At 45.7% G+C, this 22154-nt stretch overlaps 2 protein-coding genes across 8 annotated transcripts in view; one reads left to right on the top strand and one right to left on the bottom strand.

Annotated features, from left to right (window-relative positions):
• Positions 1-1923: 1923 nt before the first annotated feature.
• Positions 1924-22154, top strand: part of LOC120956488 (potassium voltage-gated channel protein Shaw) — a 56872-nt gene continuing 36641 nt past the window's right edge. The window contains exons 1-3 of one of the 6 annotated variants that reach the window (XM_040377983.2): positions 1924-2063; positions 3457-3764; positions 18511-20156. In XM_040377983.2, coding sequence (XP_040233917.1) covers positions 19954-20156 — 203 coding nt within the window. In that variant the 5' untranslated portion in view covers positions 1924-2063; positions 3457-3764; positions 18511-19953. The remainder of the gene's footprint in view (positions 2064-3456; positions 3765-18510; positions 20157-22154) is intronic. The other 5 variants (XR_007452524.1, XM_040377979.2, XM_040377978.2 and 2 more) reach the window with 5 other exon arrangements.
• Positions 14332-15932, bottom strand: LOC120956490 (uncharacterized). Of its 2 annotated transcripts, none has more exons than XM_040377985.2 (3): positions 15271-15932; positions 15058-15189; positions 14332-14988 (listed from the first exon to the last, which is right to left on the bottom strand). In XM_040377985.2, the coding sequence occupies exons 1-3, from the start codon at positions 15297-15299 to the stop codon at positions 14418-14420; spliced, it is 732 nt and encodes a 243-aa protein (XP_040233919.2). In that variant the 5' UTR covers positions 15300-15932; the 3' UTR covers positions 14332-14417. The 2 variants fall into 2 exon arrangements, with proteins under 2 accessions (XP_040233919.2, XP_040233920.2); XM_040377986.2 differs by having other exon boundaries at positions 15058-15186; positions 15271-15302.

Below are 22154 nucleotides of genomic sequence, written 5' to 3'. Positions count from 1 at the left end.
ATTCGCATTGAATACACAATCTTTTTTGTTGATTCTTTTGACCCGAATAATAGAAAACAGCTTGATGAATTGGTTATTATACGCTTTAGTTTCGATTAAATGTTCCATTTCCTTGCTTTTCAAACATTTACCACCACTAAATCAAGCCTCCTTTCCAACGCTTCAGATAAATCGCTTCAGCAACGTTCAGCAATCACCCCCAAGCCGTTCCCAAAACGGGAACACTTCCGGTTCTGATTATAGCACCATAAGGCGCCAAGTGCTTCCGCTGCTTGCTCCCTGCACCCCGAGCCGAAGCCAAGCGCACACAAATCGACCGACCAGCTTGTTTGAACGACTATTATTTACAGAGCCAACTTAAGAAAATGATTAATGAACAACCTTTTTCCCTCGCAGCGCTGCTGCCCTCGGAGCGCTTGAATGAATGAGTGAAATCGAACGGACCCGTAGCGTAGCCATAGGGGAAAGGCCATTCCGCGTACGACCTCGCCATGCTCGTAAACAAATAGATGTAACGATGGTTTTTATTGCTTTTCTTTCTTTCTGGTTTTGGCGAGATGTGAACCAAAATAAAAAAAAAAAAACTACACCCAACGTTGGCAGAAACTCAATCAACGGCCATTGACATGTTAGAGAGCAGAGGTAAAGTGGTTTGCTTCCGTGTTTCCTTTAGACACACACACCCACACACGTGTTAGGGTATAAAAAAAAAGTTGACTTCACGCTGATGGGAAACCAATTTTTGCAATACAAATAAGCTCAACGTGCAACAAATAGTAGTGCTGCTGCTGGTAACATTTCACCCACGAAAACATAATCGATTAGTGGTGGTGGTATTATTTGCACAGTAGTGATAATTTATTATTATTAACGATTCATTGACCGGGCTTCCTGTTTTATCGATAAAACTGTGCGGTTTCGATAAAGGTGTCAACTGTTTGATTAGTGGCTAATTGATTTCGGAATCGTGCCAATCGACACTAAGCCTACCGGGAATACCAGTGCAGCTTGTTGCTATTCTCTTCTTCACAGCGATCATAGCGACAGAAAATTGCACCAATAATTGAATGTTGATTTAAAGGGGACAGTGATGTATTTTAGAATATTTTAGCATAACAAATGTATTTACAGACAATAAAAACTCTAAAAATTCCTACTAAACGTTTCGTTTAAATAATGTTTGTAAGATTAGACCCCTTCATATGATCTGTACAATTTTATACAACACTTCTAATACAAATTTAAATTGCCATCATTACAGACTGCCTCATTATGTCTGAAGAAAATCGAGAAAATTCCAAATTTACTCGAATATTCTTCAAAAACGACACGTATGTTGTGTCAAGAAAAACTCTGCATGCGATGCAAACCGTCATTTCAAACGCTTCCAACATTCAAATAGCTGTAACGATTCAAACGAGCAAAACGATAAGTGTTCGCTCTCTTTTTTGCACTCACCAACAAAGCGAACAAAAAGAGAGCGAGCGCAACCGCTCGCTCCAGGCTCTCGCAACTCACAGCATCACGCGCTGCTTCGTGCTGTCAGTGGAGGCGCCTGGCCGTCGGTACAACTTTCCCCCCAGCACACTCAACAGTTTGTCGAAACCGTGCGAGCAAGAGAGCAAGCTCTTTCTCTCACTTCAACAACACAATGCCGGATGGCACGACTGTCATTATAGCCGTGGCTGTCAGCCGTTCGGCTCTTGTTTACCTTTTCCACTTCGGCTTTCCGGCACCGTTTGCGGCGTTACGAAGCGTGCGCCAGAAAGAGCAGGCAATGCATTGACTTCCTTTTATCGCGCGCACACACACACACACAAACACGGCATGCGCTTGCAGGGATGTTATTCTAGCCTTGTTTTCCTCTTCTCCACTTCTTCTCTATGTCTCTGCCCCGTAGCTTCCTCGGCTCCACGGTCTGGCGTATCTTGCAACGGGTGCGCCAGTGAATTTGAAACGCGGAAAGCGTAAAATTCGCTGTTAGTCGGTGCCAAATCGTGACCGCGTTCGCACACAACACAACCCTCCGGGAGTTTCGGGTAGGACGGTGACACACACAGTGAGTGAGTGAAGATAGTAACGTTGAATAATTAATTAGAAAAAGGAAAAAAATAGATTAATATTTTAAATGAATAATCATTGTGTGTAAAAATGGAGCAACACGAAACATGCTGATCATCTGCAACTCAAACTTCCCGTTTCTCCAGCACATGTGATCGGATGCGTGATGCGGCTAAATTTTGCTGTGCCCTCTTCCCCCCCCCCCCCACCCCCTGGGGTGGGAAAATTACCCATCAAACATCCCGAAAAACCGTTACCGTTACTGGACGTGCGATTGTGTGTGTTTTTTCCTTCCTTCCACCCGACGTTTAGCGCCGAAATGGTGTTAATTGAACACAACATTAGAGTGAAGTTTGTTTTCCCCATACATGCATCACACCACCCCGTGGCCGGGGCCATATGCTGCCGCCTCGTAGTGCTACCACCGTTTGAAAGTTTAAAAATTGCGCAAAAGAAGCATAAATAAAGCACCTTCAGCAAAACAGTGCGTACGGGAACGCGTGCGTTGTGTTGTGGCTGAGATGGTGTTGTTTGTTGCCCCAGTTGGTTCGTTAGCCTCCGTGGCCGTTAGCCTCCAGTATCAGACCGGTTAATTAGATTATTCCGTCAGATCCGCCTGCAGTACATCAAAGGCATCGTTTTAATTAATCTCGTTTCCTTAACGAACGGTTGAATAATGGAGGTATTAGGTACCGTGTGCGTGTGTTTTTACAGGGTTCTTTTTTCTTTTTGCTGTCTGTGTCTGTGTTCAATTTTGGGGTGCAAATTTTTGAACCTTTTGCCATAGACGGTATTTATCCCTGCTCTTCTGGCACACATTTTTCTTTGCTTTTCTTTTACAACCCTCCCTTTGTTTTCTCTCCCTCTTTTTCTTTCAATTTTAACTTTTTTCGCCTTGAAAAGCTCCCGTTGCTGGTTTTCTCCCCCTTTTAATCCATTGTTTCAACAAAAGTTTCACTTTCGGCACGAAGCCAACAACAGTGCACAAGCGAGCGACCGGCACCAATTACACGCTTGCCGTGTAATTATGACACGGAAACCTCCTCGGAAACCATTTATTGTATCTGACCCGGCACCATCTTCAGGCGCAATTACGGCGAGCTCATGTGGAAAACTATTTGCACCCCCCCGGTTATGCTGTGTAATTAAAACCATTTACGCCCTTTTCTCAAACACCTTACAACCTCCTCTCTTGCCTGGTGGCTAAGTGTGTTTGTATGTGTGTGATTGCGCTAAAGCATTCTTCCCTGGTACGAGTGGCAAGACCCGATTACGATCTTGAGTTGAGTGTGATTTTTCCGGTGCTAAAGCTGAAGAAAAGGTCACCGCTTGCAAAGGTTTGTTTGAAGGCGAACAGCGATTCAAGTATCTAATTTGAATGTGTTTCGTGTACAGGGATCGTCCCTCCGGCACAAAACCCATTAAGCGGTGGGAAGACGTGCTTGTGTGTGTGTGCATGTGTGTGTGTGTAAAGTCGAAAAGATTTATCTAAATTCGACCAGACAAGATTCGCGTGAAAGCAATGCAAATGTGCCAAAATGGAAGCAAAATCGCGAAAGCAATTAAAGGTGATGGTGTTTCAGGTGAAGTGAAGGCGAAAGGGAGTTCCAAGTGTTAAATGGAATGTAAAAGATACGACAAAAAAAAAACGAGAAGCTCATTGTGATTCAAACTGCGTTCGCTGTGTTTAACAAATCAAAACGGTACGTTACTTCCAAGAAATGTTGTGTTGTTTTGTACAATTTAACCATAAGAAAACAATGGCACATTCAGGAGTTAGAATGAATTTTTTGAAAGACTTTAAGCAAAGGCAACAAAGGGCATAACGGCTTGCTAGACAGTGATCATTCCTGACGATCATAATTCCCTTTTAATAAAGAGATATTCCCTTCAACAAGAAAAAAATATCTTTTTTCCCCAATCAATAGTGAATCAATGCATTTAATGTCTACATGCCTAACTGGTCTCGCCTGCCAAACGATTGTTCTCCATTCTTTCCCATCATTTTAACACTTTCCACCTAAATCCACAATAAACAAATGCTCACAACGGCTCGCCGGAGCGCTAGAACGGGGCCACCGAAAGCTAAAACCATCGTTTGCCATGGATTTAATGAAGTTAATCCCCACACCGGGGGAGTGAAATTTTCATTTTAACACCATACAACACAACACACTCACATGCTGTACAACAATTCGATGAATCATTCAAACCCACCACGCTTCAACATAACTCCAGCACGCTGGACCAGATTACCACCAGATTGTTCCGTTGTTTTGTTTTTCCCGTTTTTGTTGCACTTGTAGACTGAAGGTAGCACACATTTTGGATGGAAATCCCGCCCTTTGCTTCCCAATCTTCAAAGTGACTGTACGTGTTTTTCGTGGTGGTGGTGGTGAATGTCCATCAGCTGTGCCTGCTGCCGCCAAGCGTATTGAGCGCATACACGACTTTGCTTTATGCAGCGAAACGACCATTTGCAATTCAAATCCCGCGGATGTGCCGCCGATCGAAACCCACCCAAGATTGAACTCGGGGAAAATTCGGTACCACGGTGGACGTTTTCGCCCCAATCAGCGTGGAAAGAAAAAAAGAATAGAACGGAACCGAACCGAAAGAATAAATGTAACACGACAATGGGCTGCACGAAAATAAGGCACCCGGCAACAACATCAATCCATCGCCGAGCGTGTGGAATGGAAAACTGCAGCACAATTTCGGAAAAAAGAGATGTTTGTACTTTTCTTTTTGTTGGTTTATCCCAACACACCAGATACACACGGGGGGTAATTGAACTCGCAACGCATCATCACACCGTCGGTAGATAATGGATTCTTCCTTCGAGGGCAGAAAACACTCTCTTACGCCCTATCGCCACGGCTTTTCAACGGCTTTTCATTGACAGTTTTTCAGATAGGCCCTTTTCCAGCACTCGTTATTTATCATCACATTGGGCCAAAAATAAAGGGGAAAAGTTCATCAACACCCTTCGTTTTTTTTTTTTTTTTTTTTTTTTGAGGCGGGGTAAGAAATCGAGGCTTACAAGGTCACAAACTCAATTTGCTTACCTCACTCGCTTCCTTGCTTTCTGGAGTTCAGCATCTTTCGCCACCATTTACGATGGCATAAATTTTCCCGTGAAAATCTGCCATCACCTTTGCACTGTAACGGCCGAAGATCCAATCTTGGCGCCGAGGAAGGAGGAAGAGGAAGAGGTTGTTGTTTTCCTTTCCACCGATTGAACAATCTTCCATTAAACATCCGCAAGTTCGGGTGCATGTTCTATTTTTTGATACCACGCGCCGATCGATTCCCCCTTTTTGCTTCACTCTCATAGTGAGGAGAACTGTTGCAAAAAGTTAAGAATTTATCTTCTCAAGTATCTTATATTTTCTTATGAAAATAATGATTAACACTAAAACATCTTTGATAAAAAATAAAATGCTAAATTATTTGGCGTGTTCCCAGACGATCGCAATCATTAATCAAACCAACACCAACTGACACGCCAACCGCTCTCACGATGATCGTCTCATTTTACCATCCATTTTCCCCCACCAAGCCACACATTATCACTGATCCGAGCCGGATTTCCGTTTCATTTTCCCAGGCTTTTAGCTGCCCCTGCCAACGGGTGACACACGGTTTGCCATTTTCGCACAACGTAACGATCGTTCCGGTTCGATGGCATAAATATTTCTATTTTTCCGGTCCCCTTCCAACACCACATTCTTGCTTGGGTCGTGCTCTCTAAAGCTCGCCGCCACCACCAGCTCCCTAGAAAGATATATTAAATAAACATAACTCTTTTTGCCTCGCCACTCAGAACAGGCTTTTCTTTGGCACCCGGTGACGACGAAACAAAACAATTTAAACACCACCTGGGACTTGTGTTGCTGTAACTCGGTGCGTTTCTATCGGTACGCACTGCTCGGATTGTAACGGAGAAACTCCCATTTCCATTTCCGTACCTAAATCCAGCCAAATATCAAACCCAACTCTCCTGGCAGCTCGTTGAGAAAGCACCCATCTCCCTTGCCTTAATCCAGCATGTGTCCTAGCACGGGCCTAGATCTTAACAGCTTTCCACCTACCTACCAGTTGGCTTGGTTTGGAATTGAAATATCCAATTTCGTTGTCGTTTGGGCCATTGGGTTGGCCCATTATTTGTCGTTGTTTGTCAGCGTACGACAGCCACTCGCCCGAAGGCTGGTGGCCGGGGACAACGGCTTTTGCCGGTGCGCCAGTTTCCATTTCCTGTTGAAACTTTACTTTCATTGGAAAATGGAGCCTCTATTTATCGGGCAATCTAGAGCATGGATAAAGATAATATGCCTGACAGGCTCTGCCTTGTTTGTGGGGAATCGCTGCCGAATCTTTCTTCATTAATCTCGTGCACAAACAAGTTGTCGTTGCGGCCCGGCCAATCCATTCATCATCATTCTTTGTAAACAGGGAAATGGTTTTCGAAACTTTTCAACCTAAAAACGCTTTTGAAATGAGCTTTCTATGGAAAAGACACAACGCGTATTATGAAAAAGGAAGCATCATGATAATTTGAAACAGTAAGAATGATACTTTACGCCTAAAATTATGCAATGTCTTCATTATGTCCTTGAGAATCTTCAGTAACGAATTCGGTGTTACTAAACTGCATACATTCAGGCGCTGAGCACGCATTTGTTCGAACCATCCATAACAGTGCTTGAATTATTTATATACTTCACTAGTTTCTTTCCACCTGAACAATTTCTCATACATACTTCAGCAATTTCGAATCGATAACTGACCCATACGACTCTCTTCAGAAACTCCCAAACTCTCAGACACCCAAAACTACGTCCCAAAGTTCCTCTCCCACAAAAGCACAAAATCCCAAGTCCCAAAAACTGTCAACGCCAAGGTACAAAACTTTACCCCATCCCAAACTTTAAAACACAATAACGTACGAGCTTAATTGACCGACACCTCCGGTCCGGAGACCGGAAGGAACTCTCGCTCGCTTGTAACAGGGACCAACCGGTAACCCGGTAACTAGCAGGACTTTGAATTTAAATTGGATTTGAATTCCTTTGATTGATTTGCTCATGCTGTTGCACTCCAAAAAGCTCCTCCCCGGACAAGGTCCCATTGAGAGGTTGAAGCTGTACAGTTCTCCTCTCCCACCCTACCGATACAGATTAAGGAGAAAGAAAATCCGATACACAAACGTCTGGACACATTTCTTTCTGCCTCAGTTGATCCTGTCCCACTGCTGTCGCCTTCGCCACTGCCGAAAACACACCCCTCCCATCCCGGTCAGTGCTGAGTGGTGGTAATTTGCATATAAATTCGATCTGACGTCGTCGGTCGAATCGAATCGAAACTCGATTTCTACCACAACCCTCTTCCCCCGGCGCGCGTTGTTTCGAGGAGGGTTTCGATTTAGCATAGCGTCCTTGACTGACACATGGAAAACGATCGTCTGTCGTTGTTTCCTTTTTCCGGTAGTCCGGTACAGAAGAGAACCTGCCCGAACCGCATCCCTTTACCCCGTTTTTTTGGTTCGTGCAATTGCATGCCAGACTTTGCCCACTGTACTGCAGCATAAGCAAGGGAACTCTCGAGTGTTTGCACCCAAAACCGAACGTTTCACCTCAAACCCCCCCAAAAAAAAACACCGTCCCCCCAAAGAACATCAAGAAACATGAACGCTTCCAAAAATAAAATCAAACCACTTTTGTGAGCAAAAACCATCGCCGGTGGCATCGCTCTTGCTCACTTGCTCGCAGCGCTTCCAGCGTACCGACAACAGACGGGCGACACCACAGAAAATGTTTATTCATGTACCGGGTTGTGCCGGGTAATGTGTCCCATCTTTGTGGCTTCCCCCGTTGTGGAAAAGCGGAGGGAGCGGCAAAAACAACAAGCTCGAGGAGGGTTTTTTTCGAGGCTCAGTTTTTTCGTACGGGCCATCGACAAAACCAGAAAACGACGAAAACGACACGCTCAGTACGGGCTCAGCTTTAACCTCTTCTGAAACGATTTGATTTATTAGAACCTAAAATGAAACACTGACCCTTTTCGCAGGCCCTGCCCGGCCAATTTGGTGGCACGGTTGGCCAAAGTGTGATTTAATTCTTTGATTTGCTTGGGTTGCTCTTTCCGACAGCACTACTACTGTCGTCATGCTGCAGACAAACAGATAAAACGCCAGTCAACCCCGTTCGTAAAAAGGAAGTGAAGAATTACGCGCTTATCATTCAACCGCACGCACACGTGCAAATGTGCATCGTGCGTGGTTAATTAATTTTTCCCATTTATGTCGAACATCAATTGATCGAAAGCAAGGATACAGATCATCAAGAGTTGTGGATGGGAGGACGCAAAAAAAACAATTTATAATTAATTGCTCTTTGCAACAAACGGGAGAACACCAATCGTTTGTCAGTCATTGGGAAATTCGGAAGGAGGAAGATGCTGGTCATGCTGGATGAATCGATGTAATTGGAAAATACCGATTCGTTTGCGTAAAGCACGATAGGTGGTAGTTCAATTACCGTTTCGAGTGCGATGCTGTAATTAAATGGGTTTATAAAGGGACGTTTCTGGAAAAATGCTGCATTTTAATTGATGCAAGAATGCTGCTGCTTAAGGATGATTTAACATGAATTTGTGCTCGTTTGTCACGTTTTGTTGCCAAGCAAAACGAATATTCCACAAGCGTTACTCATGATTGTACCAAACAACCGTATCACTTCATCGATTTTATTGCCCAAAACACTCTCCAGCACAACTCACAACAGCTGATCTTTCTCAAATTTCCACAGTGAAAGCAATCACTAGAGTTTTCATTTCCGATCATCCGATCCGGTACGCAACGCGGTACCGTGAAAGCGAAACTGATCGTAAATCTCACCCTCACACACACGTTCACTCTCTCCCAAACTAGAGCGGCCTGGTAAACACTGCGCTGTAACAAAGCCGCTCGCGTACGCTACTGGAATGGAATGAAAAAACGAACCCTTCGACTTCGACAGCTATAAAAAGAACGAACTGTTAATACGTCGTCGCCGTCGCGTGGCGTGGCGGTGGCGCACGAGTCAGACAGCGAGCAGCGTGTGCAGACGAAACACTTCATTTTTCATTGCCAACACTTTCGGCGGGGAAATGGGAAAAACTGGTGAAAAGGGTTGATTGGCCCGAAACGAAACAACGAGTTCGATCGAAACAAAGTGATCGGGAGTATTTTTGGAAGATGGATCATACACTGTCTCCTTTCAACGACTTAATTTATCATCATTTGCGGGTGTTTTTTGCGAATTTTGTTTGATATTCCACGAAAGCAGAACTTTGCTTATTTCAAAGAGAAGAACATCAGCATAAAAAAGCATATGAAAAAGCGTTTGCAAAATAAGATCATATCAACAACAACCAGGAGGTTTGTTAATTAAAAGCAAACATTCCACATATCAGCACACACTCACACGAACTTTCTCGTTGCTCATTTGCTTGCAATCAGCAGCGACTCATCATCAACCGTGAAGCAGGAAAAAGCTTTTCCCGCAGCGTTTCCGGCTACATATGAAAATAAATTCTTCCCTCACCCAAACGGGGATGTAGCGAAAGGACGAGCAAAGTTTAACCGTAGTGAAGAAAAATAATTGCACTAACCGAAAGGCCTTGTCGAGAGAAAAAGTATGTGCCTGTGTGTGTGTGTTTGTGCGGTTGCAATGCTGTTTGCTGTGAGCTATGCGGAAAAAGGCGGCAAATAAAAACACATTACTCTCCTGCGTGTTGCTTGCCCGGTTATCCCATTTTTTTGCTTTGATTTGAACCACCCGCAAACAGGCACTTTGCATGCGGGTGAAGGAAGATAGGGGGGGGGGGGCAAAAAATCCACCACGAAGTGCAGGAAAATTGTGCAGAACGGAATAAAAATAATAATCTGAGATTAAAAACAAAAGGCACCATCCGCTTCCACTTATCGTAATAACCCGCATGATGTTATCTTCGATCAGGGGGGGGTAAAGGATCAAGAGGATCTGTGTGGGGAGTGGCGGGGGGGGGGGAAACCCATGCAGAAAACTTTCAATCCACGCTCTAAGGTGGAAATGCTGACGGGGAAACCTGCATTTATGTTCTTCAATTATTTCTACACTCAGCTCGCTTTAGCCGCGAGCGCACCGAAGTTCAGTGCGAGTTCAGTGAGAAATGTCGATGATGAGGACCAGATAGTGAGTGAGATAGCGCGTGATAGCGTCATTACATGAACAGCTTACCGAGCGCTTTCAGCAGGAACAACTTCCGACTATTATTTATCGATCCGTCGTAAAGCTGCACGCATGAAACATACCTTCCTTAATGGATAAGATGCAGCAAAACTGCACCACCACCCGCAGCATCGAAGCATGTTTTAATCTATATGCAAATTACCAACTAACATCTTGTCACCGGATCGGAGAACGCAACCTACCACCGAGAGACAATGCGCTAATACGCTCACACACACTGCACTGCGGTCCAAGTCTTTAGCTGTGCGCCTGGGAAAAGGGCGGCTGGCGAAGATTGCGCTTTTCATTGCCAACCTCGGGGAACACGGGAACAATACAATGAAAACTGCGCTCAATCGCTCGACACCGTTACCGCTGATGAATCACACATCCGGACGGGGAGGTTTACATCCGCAAGCGAGCAATATTGGTTTTACAACCACGGGAAACGATTCCAAATGGAGTGATGATTCAGACCATCGAATGTTACCACCGCAGGAAGAACGATGATGATGATGATGATAGTTTAAACGGAATAATGGTCGTTGCGGTGCCAGATAATGTTTATTGTTTCATTCTGGTTTAGGGGCAAGTAAATTAAGCTGTGAAATATTTATGGAACGTTTTGGGTGATGATCAAGCGAAACGTGTGTTGTAAAAATAAGAGAATAAATGGCAATCTACTCTTAGAATCCAAAGTAATTATAAATTAATATAAATTCCCGCTTTCCAACAATTTCATCGCAAGAATCGGCTCCCCAACTCTCAATTAAAAGACTTACCTTTCAACCACGACGCTTAATTACTCTTTTCGAGCTTAATTTCACACACAAACATTGGATAGAAACATTTAATTCAATAATCAACGAAAGTCACACCCTCTCTCTCTCTCTCGCTCGCCACGTATTGCAATCACGTACCACACCAAACAACACCAAACAGCACCGCTGGCAGTATATTTGAGTCGGCTACCGCCCCGAAAAAATAACACCCACCCATTCCCACCCTCAGGAAGCAACACTAAATTAAATTAAACTCTTTCAATTGAATTTTATTTAATTGCCACCAATTGTCACGGGTTCCGTTCCCGTGAACGCTTCCCGCTCGAACGCTGTCACGCTGTATTCAATTGTTCAAACCTTATCCAAAGCATACAACCCCAAAGCAACGTCACAGGAAGCTCCACAATAACCCGAAAAGAATTAAAAACAGCATCCCATCCTTTCCCTTCCATCCCACAACAAACAAACAACACGAAACAACTGTGGTGGTAGGGACACGTGCCCAATTGGGTGTCTCTATGACCAAAGCTCGCCTACTATGACAGTTTTCCACTTTGTATGTGTGTGTATGTGACTCCCGATGTGCAGCCTACCTAGCAGCCGTCGATTATGTTGTGGTTCGGTGAACTAATTTTTGCCATTGTTTGCGGATCGTTCGTTTCCGGTGGCGCATAGCTTCCGGTTTTGGGTAGGAGAGTTGCATACAAAAATACAAAACCAAGTGAAAAGTCGATACACAATGGGAGTTTAATTAGTGAATAGATAAAGAAGGAAGGGAAAGCAACAGGTAGGAAGACGGGAAACGTACAGAGATAATATTTAAAAGTATTGGAATGTAATTGCATCCGCGAAAAAAACTATAAAAATCAAGCATTAAGAGCATTAAAATGGATTCAATAAAAACAGCCTAATGACGGCATTATCTTGATCTCTTTAGGGTGCGTTTTTACACTTATCTTTAAGCAGTTGTTATCCCAACTAAGCTTAATTATCAAATCATGTGTGTGACATCAACATCCACTTCTCTTCTCTATGCTCACCTAATTATGGAAACACAGAAAAGCCATTGATTACTGATTCATTCCTCCCATCGCATCCAAATACGACCATTCTACCCACTATAAGCCATCACCGCGCTCCGATTAGCTAACCCCAAAAAGTGTGTTGCCTCTTCTTGCACGACGTTAATTTATCTCCTCTCGCCTACTGCTTAATCAGCACATTACCATCATCACCACCATCATCCTCCGCCTCCGCCAAAAAAAAAGCAGCAGCAGCAAATCTAAAACAGCGTCGGTTTAACACCTTTTCCCCAACCTCAACTGCCTCCTCTACCCCCCTCTTCAACGCAACGTTCCCAAAAAACAAAACAAACCACCCACTTTCCTGTTTCGAGCATCGAGTAATTGTAAGCGACCGTTTGTTGCCCTGTGGCGGTTTAATACAGAGAGAGAGAGAGCGCCATAAAAATAGCACCAGCCCGGTTCTAGCGGGCGGAAACTCGGCACAATTCGGTGTATCGGAATTGTGTCAGATACAGCGCGAAGTCGACAACGACGACGCATTGGCAGAGCAGATGTAACATCAACATTCGCGGTCGTATCTTTGTGTGTGTGTTTGTTGCCTTCCGGATTTACTCGGAAGAATGCTGGAGGGTAGTTTGGGGCAGTGTAAGACATTTTACAGAGCTCATCTTTAATCCAACTAAAAGCACTGATATTGATTTTTACAACAGACGACCAACCGCACACGCGACATCTTCTTTAAATTCGCCTGTTTCGTTTAACCTCATTTCTGTGGCGTCTGTTGCTGAGAAGGATCCTGTCATGCTGCAGCCGGAGAGACTGACAGAAATCTGCTTGACCCAAAGGCACAAGCAAGCTGGCAACACGCTATCGATTTTGGTTTGCCAAGAAACTGGGGAAAACTCACAACGAAACACACCAAACGAGACAAAAACCACTCAGACCACACTGTCTAACAGCTTTACAATGTCCAAGTGGTGGCAGTGGTCGTTTACTTGCAATAGGACCAGGACGAACAAAATAACAAGAAGAAAAAAAGCGCCTCTCGACCCACTGCACAACAGGAAGTGTGCCAAGTGACAATAAGACGATATCAATTATTCAGATTCAATTTACATTCATGTTTGCCCTGGTGCTTCACCAGTCGCACACAGTGGACGGACGCTTAAATCTTTCGCCATCGGCAGCCGCGCTTTAAGTCTTCCACCGCTGCTCGCTGCGGCACGGGGGAAACAAGACAATCGGATTAGCGGTGGAAAGCTTGTGTGGAAAGGCCACTACAACCGCTACAGATGGGCAACGGTAGACCAACATGTACTGTCCCTGTGCGTCTTTTCCCGACCACACCCGACGTACCGGAGGATGACCGCATTGGCGAAAATGCTAACCGGAACAAACGAACAAACGAACCGGGACCGCCCGGTCACCGGATATCGATTGCAAATTGGCTGTGCATGTCTGAACAATGTGCACGATGTGCTCTACCCCCTCTACCCGAGGGATTTGGTGGGCCGTTTTTATGCCCTCCTCCCGCTTGGATCGATTGATTGTGATGCGGCACAGAACATCGCTCCCACCGGGTGGGACACCACAGGGCAAAGATGGATGAGCAAAATTTGCCCACCACAGCACCCACCTTGCCACCTTTGATTTGGCGTGTCATCGGGTGGGTTTTGGAATGCCCCGAAGGACTACAATTATGCTTAGCTCGCCCGGGAGGATGACAGTTTCTTCTCGTGGCGATACAAAATGGGTTTGAGACCACCAAACAGACAAAGAAGAACACAGTCAATCCTTCATGGAACCACAGCGCGCTTACCACAGCAACTAGCGTTATTGCACTAATCAGAAATAATCACTCGAAAGGTCTTATTGATTTAGTACACATTGAGCTCACTCTGGCACTGCTGCCACATGAACCACTTTTGCTCGGCTGGTTTGATGTGGCTCGCTTGTTATGCTGATGGACTTTGCGGTAAACAAATCCAACCCGATCGATACCAACACGGGAAGTAACAAACGGGCAACCAACCGCGGGCCATATTTATAGTTGAGGCCATTACTGCAGAAGGTCATTGAGAAGTGGGGAGCGGAAATGTCTACGCGGCAAGCAGCATTGATTTGAGTACAGTCGTTCCGAACGTTTGCTCTCACATTATGATTATTGCACACTGCGAAACGTTTGCTTGAAAAATTATAAGCCAATAATGATGAGGTTTAACATACTTGATATTGGATGATGATGATGGTACTTCTTCACTACATTTTCAACCAACCCAACAACCACGATCAATAGCTCACTCATCAATCGGTAGTAAAATACTGCCAATCCAACCGAAAAAACGCTCCAGCGTCATTGCCAACAGCTCGAGTAAGCTGAGGTTGTGCTTACTCTCCGTTAGGCCGAACATTTTCGGATTCAGCTCAATTAGTTCGTTTTCCGATGAATCGTCTTCCGGCTCCTCGTAGTACATGGTGGCTTCCTCGAACTCATCCTCTTCCGTTCGCTCCCAATGCTGCCTCAAAAACCAGTATATCGTGTGAACGTTAACATTGCACAGCACAACGATCACCGCCACTACTACCACAATCAATGCGATCGATCGCCCAACAGCCGCACACTGTGATCCGACATGCCATCTGCGCCGCGAACCATTCCGCAAATGCTCGCTGCAAACATTCACGAACGTGCAGTTGGGATGCAGTGTAGCGTCACCCTTCAGCTCCGGATCGCACCGGCAGTCAGTGTTGCGGTTGTCGGGCTCATCTTCATACTTGATGTCCTTCACCTTGCCGGCTGGACTTCCGAATCCGAGCTGCGACTTGGCATCACCGACGTGTAGCTTCCTTCGTGGAAGGCATTTTTTCCTGCAAAAACAAAGCGTGTTAAGTAATGCTGCAATTGAACGATTTGTACTTTAGCTTCTTTGCGCTTACGTTTGAAACACAGTCACTGGCGATGCGGTAGCCTTTGCCACCGGGATCCGTGTTTCCCGGGGGCTCACCGGACTGGCGGTGCCTGATCGATTCGACCTCGGTCCGGTGAGTGTGTACTCGCTCTTAACCCTGCTAACGAAACGAGTGGAGCTGTGAATGTGTTGTAGTTTGCGTTGGAGAGAGTGGTGAAAAAGAGAAACGAAACACACTTACTTGCCAATGGTCAACATTTTGCTTACCATGTTTCGCTTTTAGTACTGAAACGGCTTTCTTCTTTGTCAACCGTCACTGTCTACTACGATCGATGCGAGGCGTTTTTCACTCGCTGTGGAAAACCCGTAGCAACACGGGCAAATGAAGCAGGTTACTAGAGTGCATACGAAGAAAGGAAGGAATGCAATTGAGACATTTGTAATTTCGCTACAACTGGTTTCAATATGTACAAAAATAATCACCATGAGTAAACGAACCGCACCACAACTATTTCTTGTTGTTTTGCCCCACACTTTGCTGAACTTTAAATAGCATCGATCGAGGTTAACGAAGCGCTGGCTGCTCTCTTTCTTCAGCTCGAATCAATGACCTTATTTCCATTTCTACCACATCCACACACACACACAGCAAGCCATCCTTTACGAACCGTTTCAGAAAATTAATGCCTTCTCCTAGAGCCACTTTTGGTGGCCACATAAAACACTAATAATGAGCTTCTTTGGTTACCGCCAGGAGGCAGCCAGCCAGCACTAGCAGTAGTGTGTGGCGTCGTAAATTATGAAAACGCTATGACATTGCACTTCGGCTCCGGATCGAACCCGGATCGAATAATATCCTATTTTTCATCATTTCATACTTCATCAGCCCCTTATAAATCATTCACCAAAATACGTCCCGATGCGTTTTTGCTTCTCTCTTTCTCTCTCTCTCTGGTTCTCCATCCCAGCTCAGCGCTGGTTAAACAGCGTTGACCCACGGGTATGGTATCGCTAGTACCACTAGTGGCATAGTTCACATCATCATCAGTCATGTTGTGGTGCGGTTGGTTTTTAACAACGTGACAAACGTTCCCCGAGTGGAGACGCTAGCCACGATCGTCCTGTCCTGAATCATTTTCTAAACACGAGTAATGTTGATTGGATTTTTGACATCGCCTTTGGCTTCTCCCTCGCCGTTAAAACGACCCCCGGGACGGGAGCGATACTTGACATAATATTTATCCAACCAACTCACCACAAACTCCAGCTGAAGCATAGCCTACTTGAAGGCGCAATCACCTTACACCACTACCACCAAGGGTGGGCACTCGTTTCGGTGTGTCATCAGTTTCTCCCACACAAGCCCCGATCGATGGGAACAAATATTTTCCTGTCCCCAAAAGCATTGAGCGAAAACTTTAGAGCAAAAAGTGGAAGCAAAGTCCACAACCATCGGCTGCAGAAAGATATCGAGCTGCTGCTTTTCAATCACCCACACAGAGAGAGAAAAAGAGGAAGAGCGAAACGAAACAGAAGCAAAAAGTGAACTAATTCATGTCGCCTAACGGCCCCCCAAGTACGTACGAGAAAATGACAAACTTTATCGAGCGGCTTCTTCAAAATCTTTCCAAAGAAAGTTGTTGGAGTATAACAAAAAAAAGCTCCCAATGAATGGAGTCGGATTACGGCCAATGGCTGACTGCCTGCTGCTCTATGTTGTTTTTTTAGAGAAAGATGACGCAAGCTGTTCCTGTGCAGCATCTGGAAGCTTTCGGGAAGCGACCGCAGCACGCTCAGGCTCGTGCTATCCGAACAACACCCTTGAAAATGCCCCTGCCTTAGTCGGTAATAATGCAAACAAAAAGAGGAAACACAACAAGAAACAAGAATATTCCAGGAAGTGATTAGAACAGACGAAAACCTATAAAATCCAATTTGTACAGCGATATTTTGCCGCCAATATCATCCTTGCGGCAGGGCCACTGTACTGCGATCTTAATTGAACGTTCCGTGGGATGTGAGAGGCTATTGAGTTTCTGTCCCGGGGCAGACATATTTTGAACGATTGCGGATGGACGTACGGAATAATATGGAAAAGTTGAAGGGGGCAGAAAAATTAAAAGATCATTTGTCTTCCCACTCCGTGTTGTATTGGGTGAGTTCGATTGAATGAGAATTAATTATCATTTTGCTTATAATTCATGAAAAATGATCCATCTTTGCCGCGGAAGACTTCGAAGAAATGTTTGGAAGAAATCAAATTCAGCAAAACGTAGCACGAAATAAATAACCCAACGATGATGTGCATAATCTAACGAGTGATGCAAGAGATCTGGAATTAGTTTTACCCACTTTGCCCTTCTTCTCGTTTTGGGTAAGGGATCTCAGGTCTTTCTGCTTCAAACACGACGTCCTCGATTGCATCTGGTCGAGAAGCGCTAAAATTATGAATAAACTTCTCGTTTACATTGCACAGTTCAAGAGACAATTTAAGAAAACATAACTCAGATCCGGTGCATCATTCCCAGCAGGGCTAAACATGCTCCTCTCGAACCCATCGACCATCTCGTGGTGCATCACTTCAAACATAAAATCCGTATACAATGAAGCCAGAAGCCGCTTTCGTCATCGCGGCCAACTCCCTCAATTTTAGAACCGTGTTTAGTACAACTCATCTCTCCATTCCTCTTGCACACAGCCCATTACGGTGTCTTGTTGTTCGGCGCTTGCCTCGGCGTAAATAAACAGTGTGCGCGCTCCGCCACCGTGAGGTACAGCCGTGTTTGAGCACGAGGACCCTAGGAATAACAACATTGCTTTTGCGCCGTGAGAGTTTACGACGGAACTTGCGTCTTCTTCGGCCGAAGATATCTTCCCTTCCCTCCCTACCCCCCACATTGGCCCCCACAGATGAGAACGCTTTGATGAGCAGCATCCGGATACTTGGGGCTCCCTCGTCTTGGCCACCTTCCCGCGAAGGGGTCTCTAAACAAGCCTCGTCAACGGGCAGCAATAAAACCATCACCCTTTCGTAACTGGCCGCACGGGTTCGGCGGTTCGCGGTTCGGCGGGCGCAATGTTTGATTTATAGTGAGCCAGAAGCCGCACCTAGTGTAGTCTGGTTTTTAGTGATCTTCAAAGTTTGCCCTTTTATTGCAGAGGGTAAACAACGGTTGTGTGTCATGCGGTGTGTGCATGAGAGTGACCCAAATCATTCCGCCCCCCGGGACACTGAAACAACGTTTTCCCTGTTTTAAGATTCCATTATAATTTGAGCAAACTTGCTTTGATGTTAATAACACATTTCGCCCCTGAAATTAATCGCCTTTTGCACCAACCAAATGCCAAATTGGATCCATTTCCGAGAAGCATGTACTTTCCTGGAGCAGCAGCAGCAGCAGCTTTCAATTGATTTATTCATGGTCAAAAAGTTAATTCCCTTCTCTGTTTGCGTTCTCTCTGTCTCTCTCTTTGTCCACAGAGCATCCCTGCAGTCCGTTGGAACGTCACCGTGCAGCGTGCGCCCGGGTCCTGGGTACGATAAGACTCCACATTTGCAAAGTCGTTGACTGGAATTGCCTTCCTTCGTTGCCGTGTTTGGTCATAGCGTCACCATCATCATCTTGGAGCGCCGTGTCGTCATCTGAATTTTGTTGGCTTCGCTGTAATAAAGAGACGGGTCCAATTTGCTAAATGTGGCCCAAATGCTAGCCTCTGTGTGGAGGGTAATGGTGAAGATACTTTTAGGAACTCATTCCTGGAATACGAGCGGCACGTGCAGGAGGAAGCCAGTGTAAGTGAGCTTTATACGCTTGATCCAGACATAAAACCGAAGTCGTCGTAGCTGACTGGTCAAAGACCCGTGCCGCACGTTCCGCCGTACCTTCAACCGGCGCGCTTAAGCCATCCACTGTACCGCGTCTCCTCACACAAGCGAAAAAGGGATACGCACCGGACGTGACCATAAAAATTGACTCCTTCGCCTTCATTTCCGCTCCGCTCCGGGGAACGCACGAGCATCATCAGCCTTGCCAGTTGTTGCGGTGCGGTCACATTTTTCCGGCGGCGTGACAAATCGATCCCAAGTTGCTTCCGTTGCAATCGATACACGCGGTGCGCCCGGGAGCTTTCCCGGCCTACCCACGGGGAAATGAGAAAACGCAAACGCATCAAACCGTAGCAGCAGTCGGCGGAGTCACACTCGGCATTCACGGCGGCGTGCGAAAGTGTTGATCATGCCAACTGCCTGACGGTACGCCTGGCATGTGCGTGTGAGTGGCAGTGAGTTTGGTGTTTTGCGTCCCGTCGGTGCGTCTACAGTGAAGCGTTCTAGAGGTGGCTAACAAGAAGAAATAAATTATCAGTGGTGTGGTGTGTAGTTTGTAGCAGAAAAAAAGAGCCGGTGTGAGTTAAGACGCCGGAAAAGGGACCGGTTGTGCCATTAAAAAAAGGACTTTTCCGAGACCCAGCGCTCAAGAAGATTAGTTTGAAGAAGATGCAGCAATAAGTGCCACATAGAGAATGCTTCTCGGCGAGTCCCCGATAAATGGGACGATCCCTTTTTTGTGCTTTTATGTTTGTGTGGTACAAGGAAACAAAGTGAACCTCGGAGTAAGTGAATCTGTTCGTGCGTAAAACAAACCCACAAACTGTGTGTGTGTGTGTGTGTCCGCTATCGTCCCCTTAAAGCTGCTTAATTTGTGCAGTGTGCGTAAGTTACGAAACAGTACGACCCGCTGCAGAAGCTCCCAAGAACGACCACCATTCAAGGTCGCCGAAGGATGCGGTCCGGTCCAGTGGCAAACAACCGGCGGTCCCTTTTGCGGTAGAGACGCTGCAAAACAATCTCCCCCCCCCCCTGGGCGGCCCCGGTGTTTAATTCATTTACTGCTCAAAGCACCCAATTTCCTTGCTCGGCCTCACCATGAACATTATGGACTCGGAGAACCGGGTCGTGCTGAACGTGGGCGGCATACGGCACGAAACGTACAAGGCGACGCTCAAGAAGATACCGGCGACCCGGCTGTCGCGCCTTACCGAGGCGCTAGCCAATTACGATCCGATCCTGAATGAGTACTTCTTCGATCGGCACCCGGGCGTGTTCGCACAGGTGCTCAATTATTATCGGTAAGTGTGCGTATGTGTGTGTATGTGTGTGTGTAGAGATGAAATATTATAAATGCCATCAGGGGAATGAACAAGGTACTACAGCCTTGTAGTGAATAAATTTGATAAAATGGTTGAGAGGTGCGTGACTGTATTTCGTGTTTATGTAAAACGCAATCATATCCTTGAAGGGATTTGAAAAGCTTCCTAAAATTTAAGAGCTTGCTCTGTCGCAATATCAGCCTAAAGGTATACAATCTCATCTCATGATGGAATTAGTCTTCAAAATGTCGCCTAAATGTAGGCAATTTCTTTGCAAATGCTTTTATTTGATCCCTATTATGAATTGTGTACAATTAACAGATCATTCTAATGAAAGTTTATATAAATGGACTCTGTAAATGATATTCTAAAGAGTTTACACACTTAAAGTCGTCATTGTATCTAGTTCCGTGACGCTTTACCAACACACTTCCTACAAACTTTATACCTCACTATCATTTGGTTACTCTGGACGGTCTTTTCCGAACCCTGTTCATACATCCACTGTACAGTGGAAAATTACACACCTCACAGATTTCAAGCCGATTAGCACATACGTTTTACAGTCGCATGGGAACCTCTGCTAGTTGCTGTTAACGTTCTCGGCAAGCTCCAGCTACGATCAGTGTGAAAATTATCCGGAACACTTCCGCATTTCACGCTGCAATCACTAGACCGTGAGGAATGCAGCATGGCACGCGTGTGTGTGTATGCAGAGAATTTGCATACTTTCAGGCGTCAGTGTCCACACCTCGTCCGAAAACGATGACAACGCGGGCGCGGCACGAGTACCTGCCGGTTGTTTGTTTCTGCTGAATGTTGGACTTTTCCTGCTCCTTTCACACACCCAAGCACACCCCAGCACTCCAAACTCGCCTCCCCAACCGTGAATGCGTTAAAAATGGGAAGGATTCACAACGGTATCCTTCACCCGAATGCTGAGGGACTGAGCTGAGTTTGCCTAAAAACCCCTAATGAGCCTGCTTATCGCACGAAAACTTCGGACACACCATACGGCACAGCGGGAACAGTGCGGGTACCAGAGGATTGTGCTGGCAGGTGAATTATTTAGCGAGCTACTCCCGCCTCTGCTGCTTTATTGCCCGCAGCGTCAACAGGAAGGACGGCCAGCGAGCGCACGCCCTTTCGGAAGATCGATGTTTGAGTTTGCTCGCCAAAAAACCAGCGGAGCCAGTTGCAGGATGAAAAACGAGTTGCCCCAAAAACTTTAAGCACCACACACTACACCTGGTTCTGGGGGATCGCCTACCTACCGGGTACGAGCGGGTGAGCTCGATGCTACCAAAACGCCCATTTCATATTAAACAACGTCCTGTCCTGTGCTTCATCTTCAGCCCCCCGAGAAGGTCCATTCTCCGCTCCATTTTTAATGTATTCTTCAAAGTTATGGAAACCTTTCATTAAACTATTCCCGGTATAGACAAAAGATAGGGAGGCGGTAAGCTATAACTAACGAGAAGAATGCTTTGTGACGGTGTGGCAAAGAGGGCAGGAAATGTTCGACACGTGTCTTACGGTTCGTTGCAGCCTGAAGCTACAACGGCATAGACACAATATGTGTTGTATCGTTTCCTTAGCTACAAACCGATCTCGTTCGGTTTCACTCCCTTCAAACGAGCAGATCTTTCTATCCAACCCTCTGCTGCCCTATTCCCTCGAGCCAACCCAAATACCAACACACACACAACAAATTGATGATGTGAATATTTTACCAGATTAAAGCGAAAGTGCAAACAAGTGTAACAAATTACGGCGACTTAAAAACGGGGAAAATACAAACTCTACCTGCGCTAGTACTGGCAAGTACTTTTATTCCCCATCCCCCATCACATTTAATCATACGAAACAGGTTCACCCGCAAATAAATGGTTTACACAGTTTCCGGGGCGATGTCCGGGCGAGTCCTCGAGTTTTCGGAGCGGACGGGCAAATTTAAACACCAGATAAGCGAACGCC

Source organism: Anopheles coluzzii, chromosome 3, assembly GCF_943734685.1.
Source record: "Anopheles coluzzii chromosome 3, AcolN3, whole genome shotgun sequence".
Taxonomy (NCBI): domain Eukaryota; kingdom Metazoa; phylum Arthropoda; class Insecta; order Diptera; family Culicidae; genus Anopheles; species Anopheles coluzzii.
Note: the sequence above shows the minus strand (reverse complement) of the source record. Positions and strands in the feature narration are given on the sequence as shown.

Coding starts and splice junctions, on each gene's coding strand:
- LOC120956490 (XM_040377985.2), bottom strand. CDS start 15,299: ATGGTAAGCAAAATGTTGACCATTGGCAA. Junction 15,190..15,270: donor AAAATGTTGACCATTGGCAA/GTAAGTGTGTTT, acceptor TCGTTTCGTTAG/CAGGGTTAAGAGCGAGTACA. Junction 14,989..15,057: donor CCAGTGACTGTGTTTCAAAC/GTAAGCGCAAAG, acceptor TTGTTTTTGCAG/GAAAAAATGCCTTCCACGAA.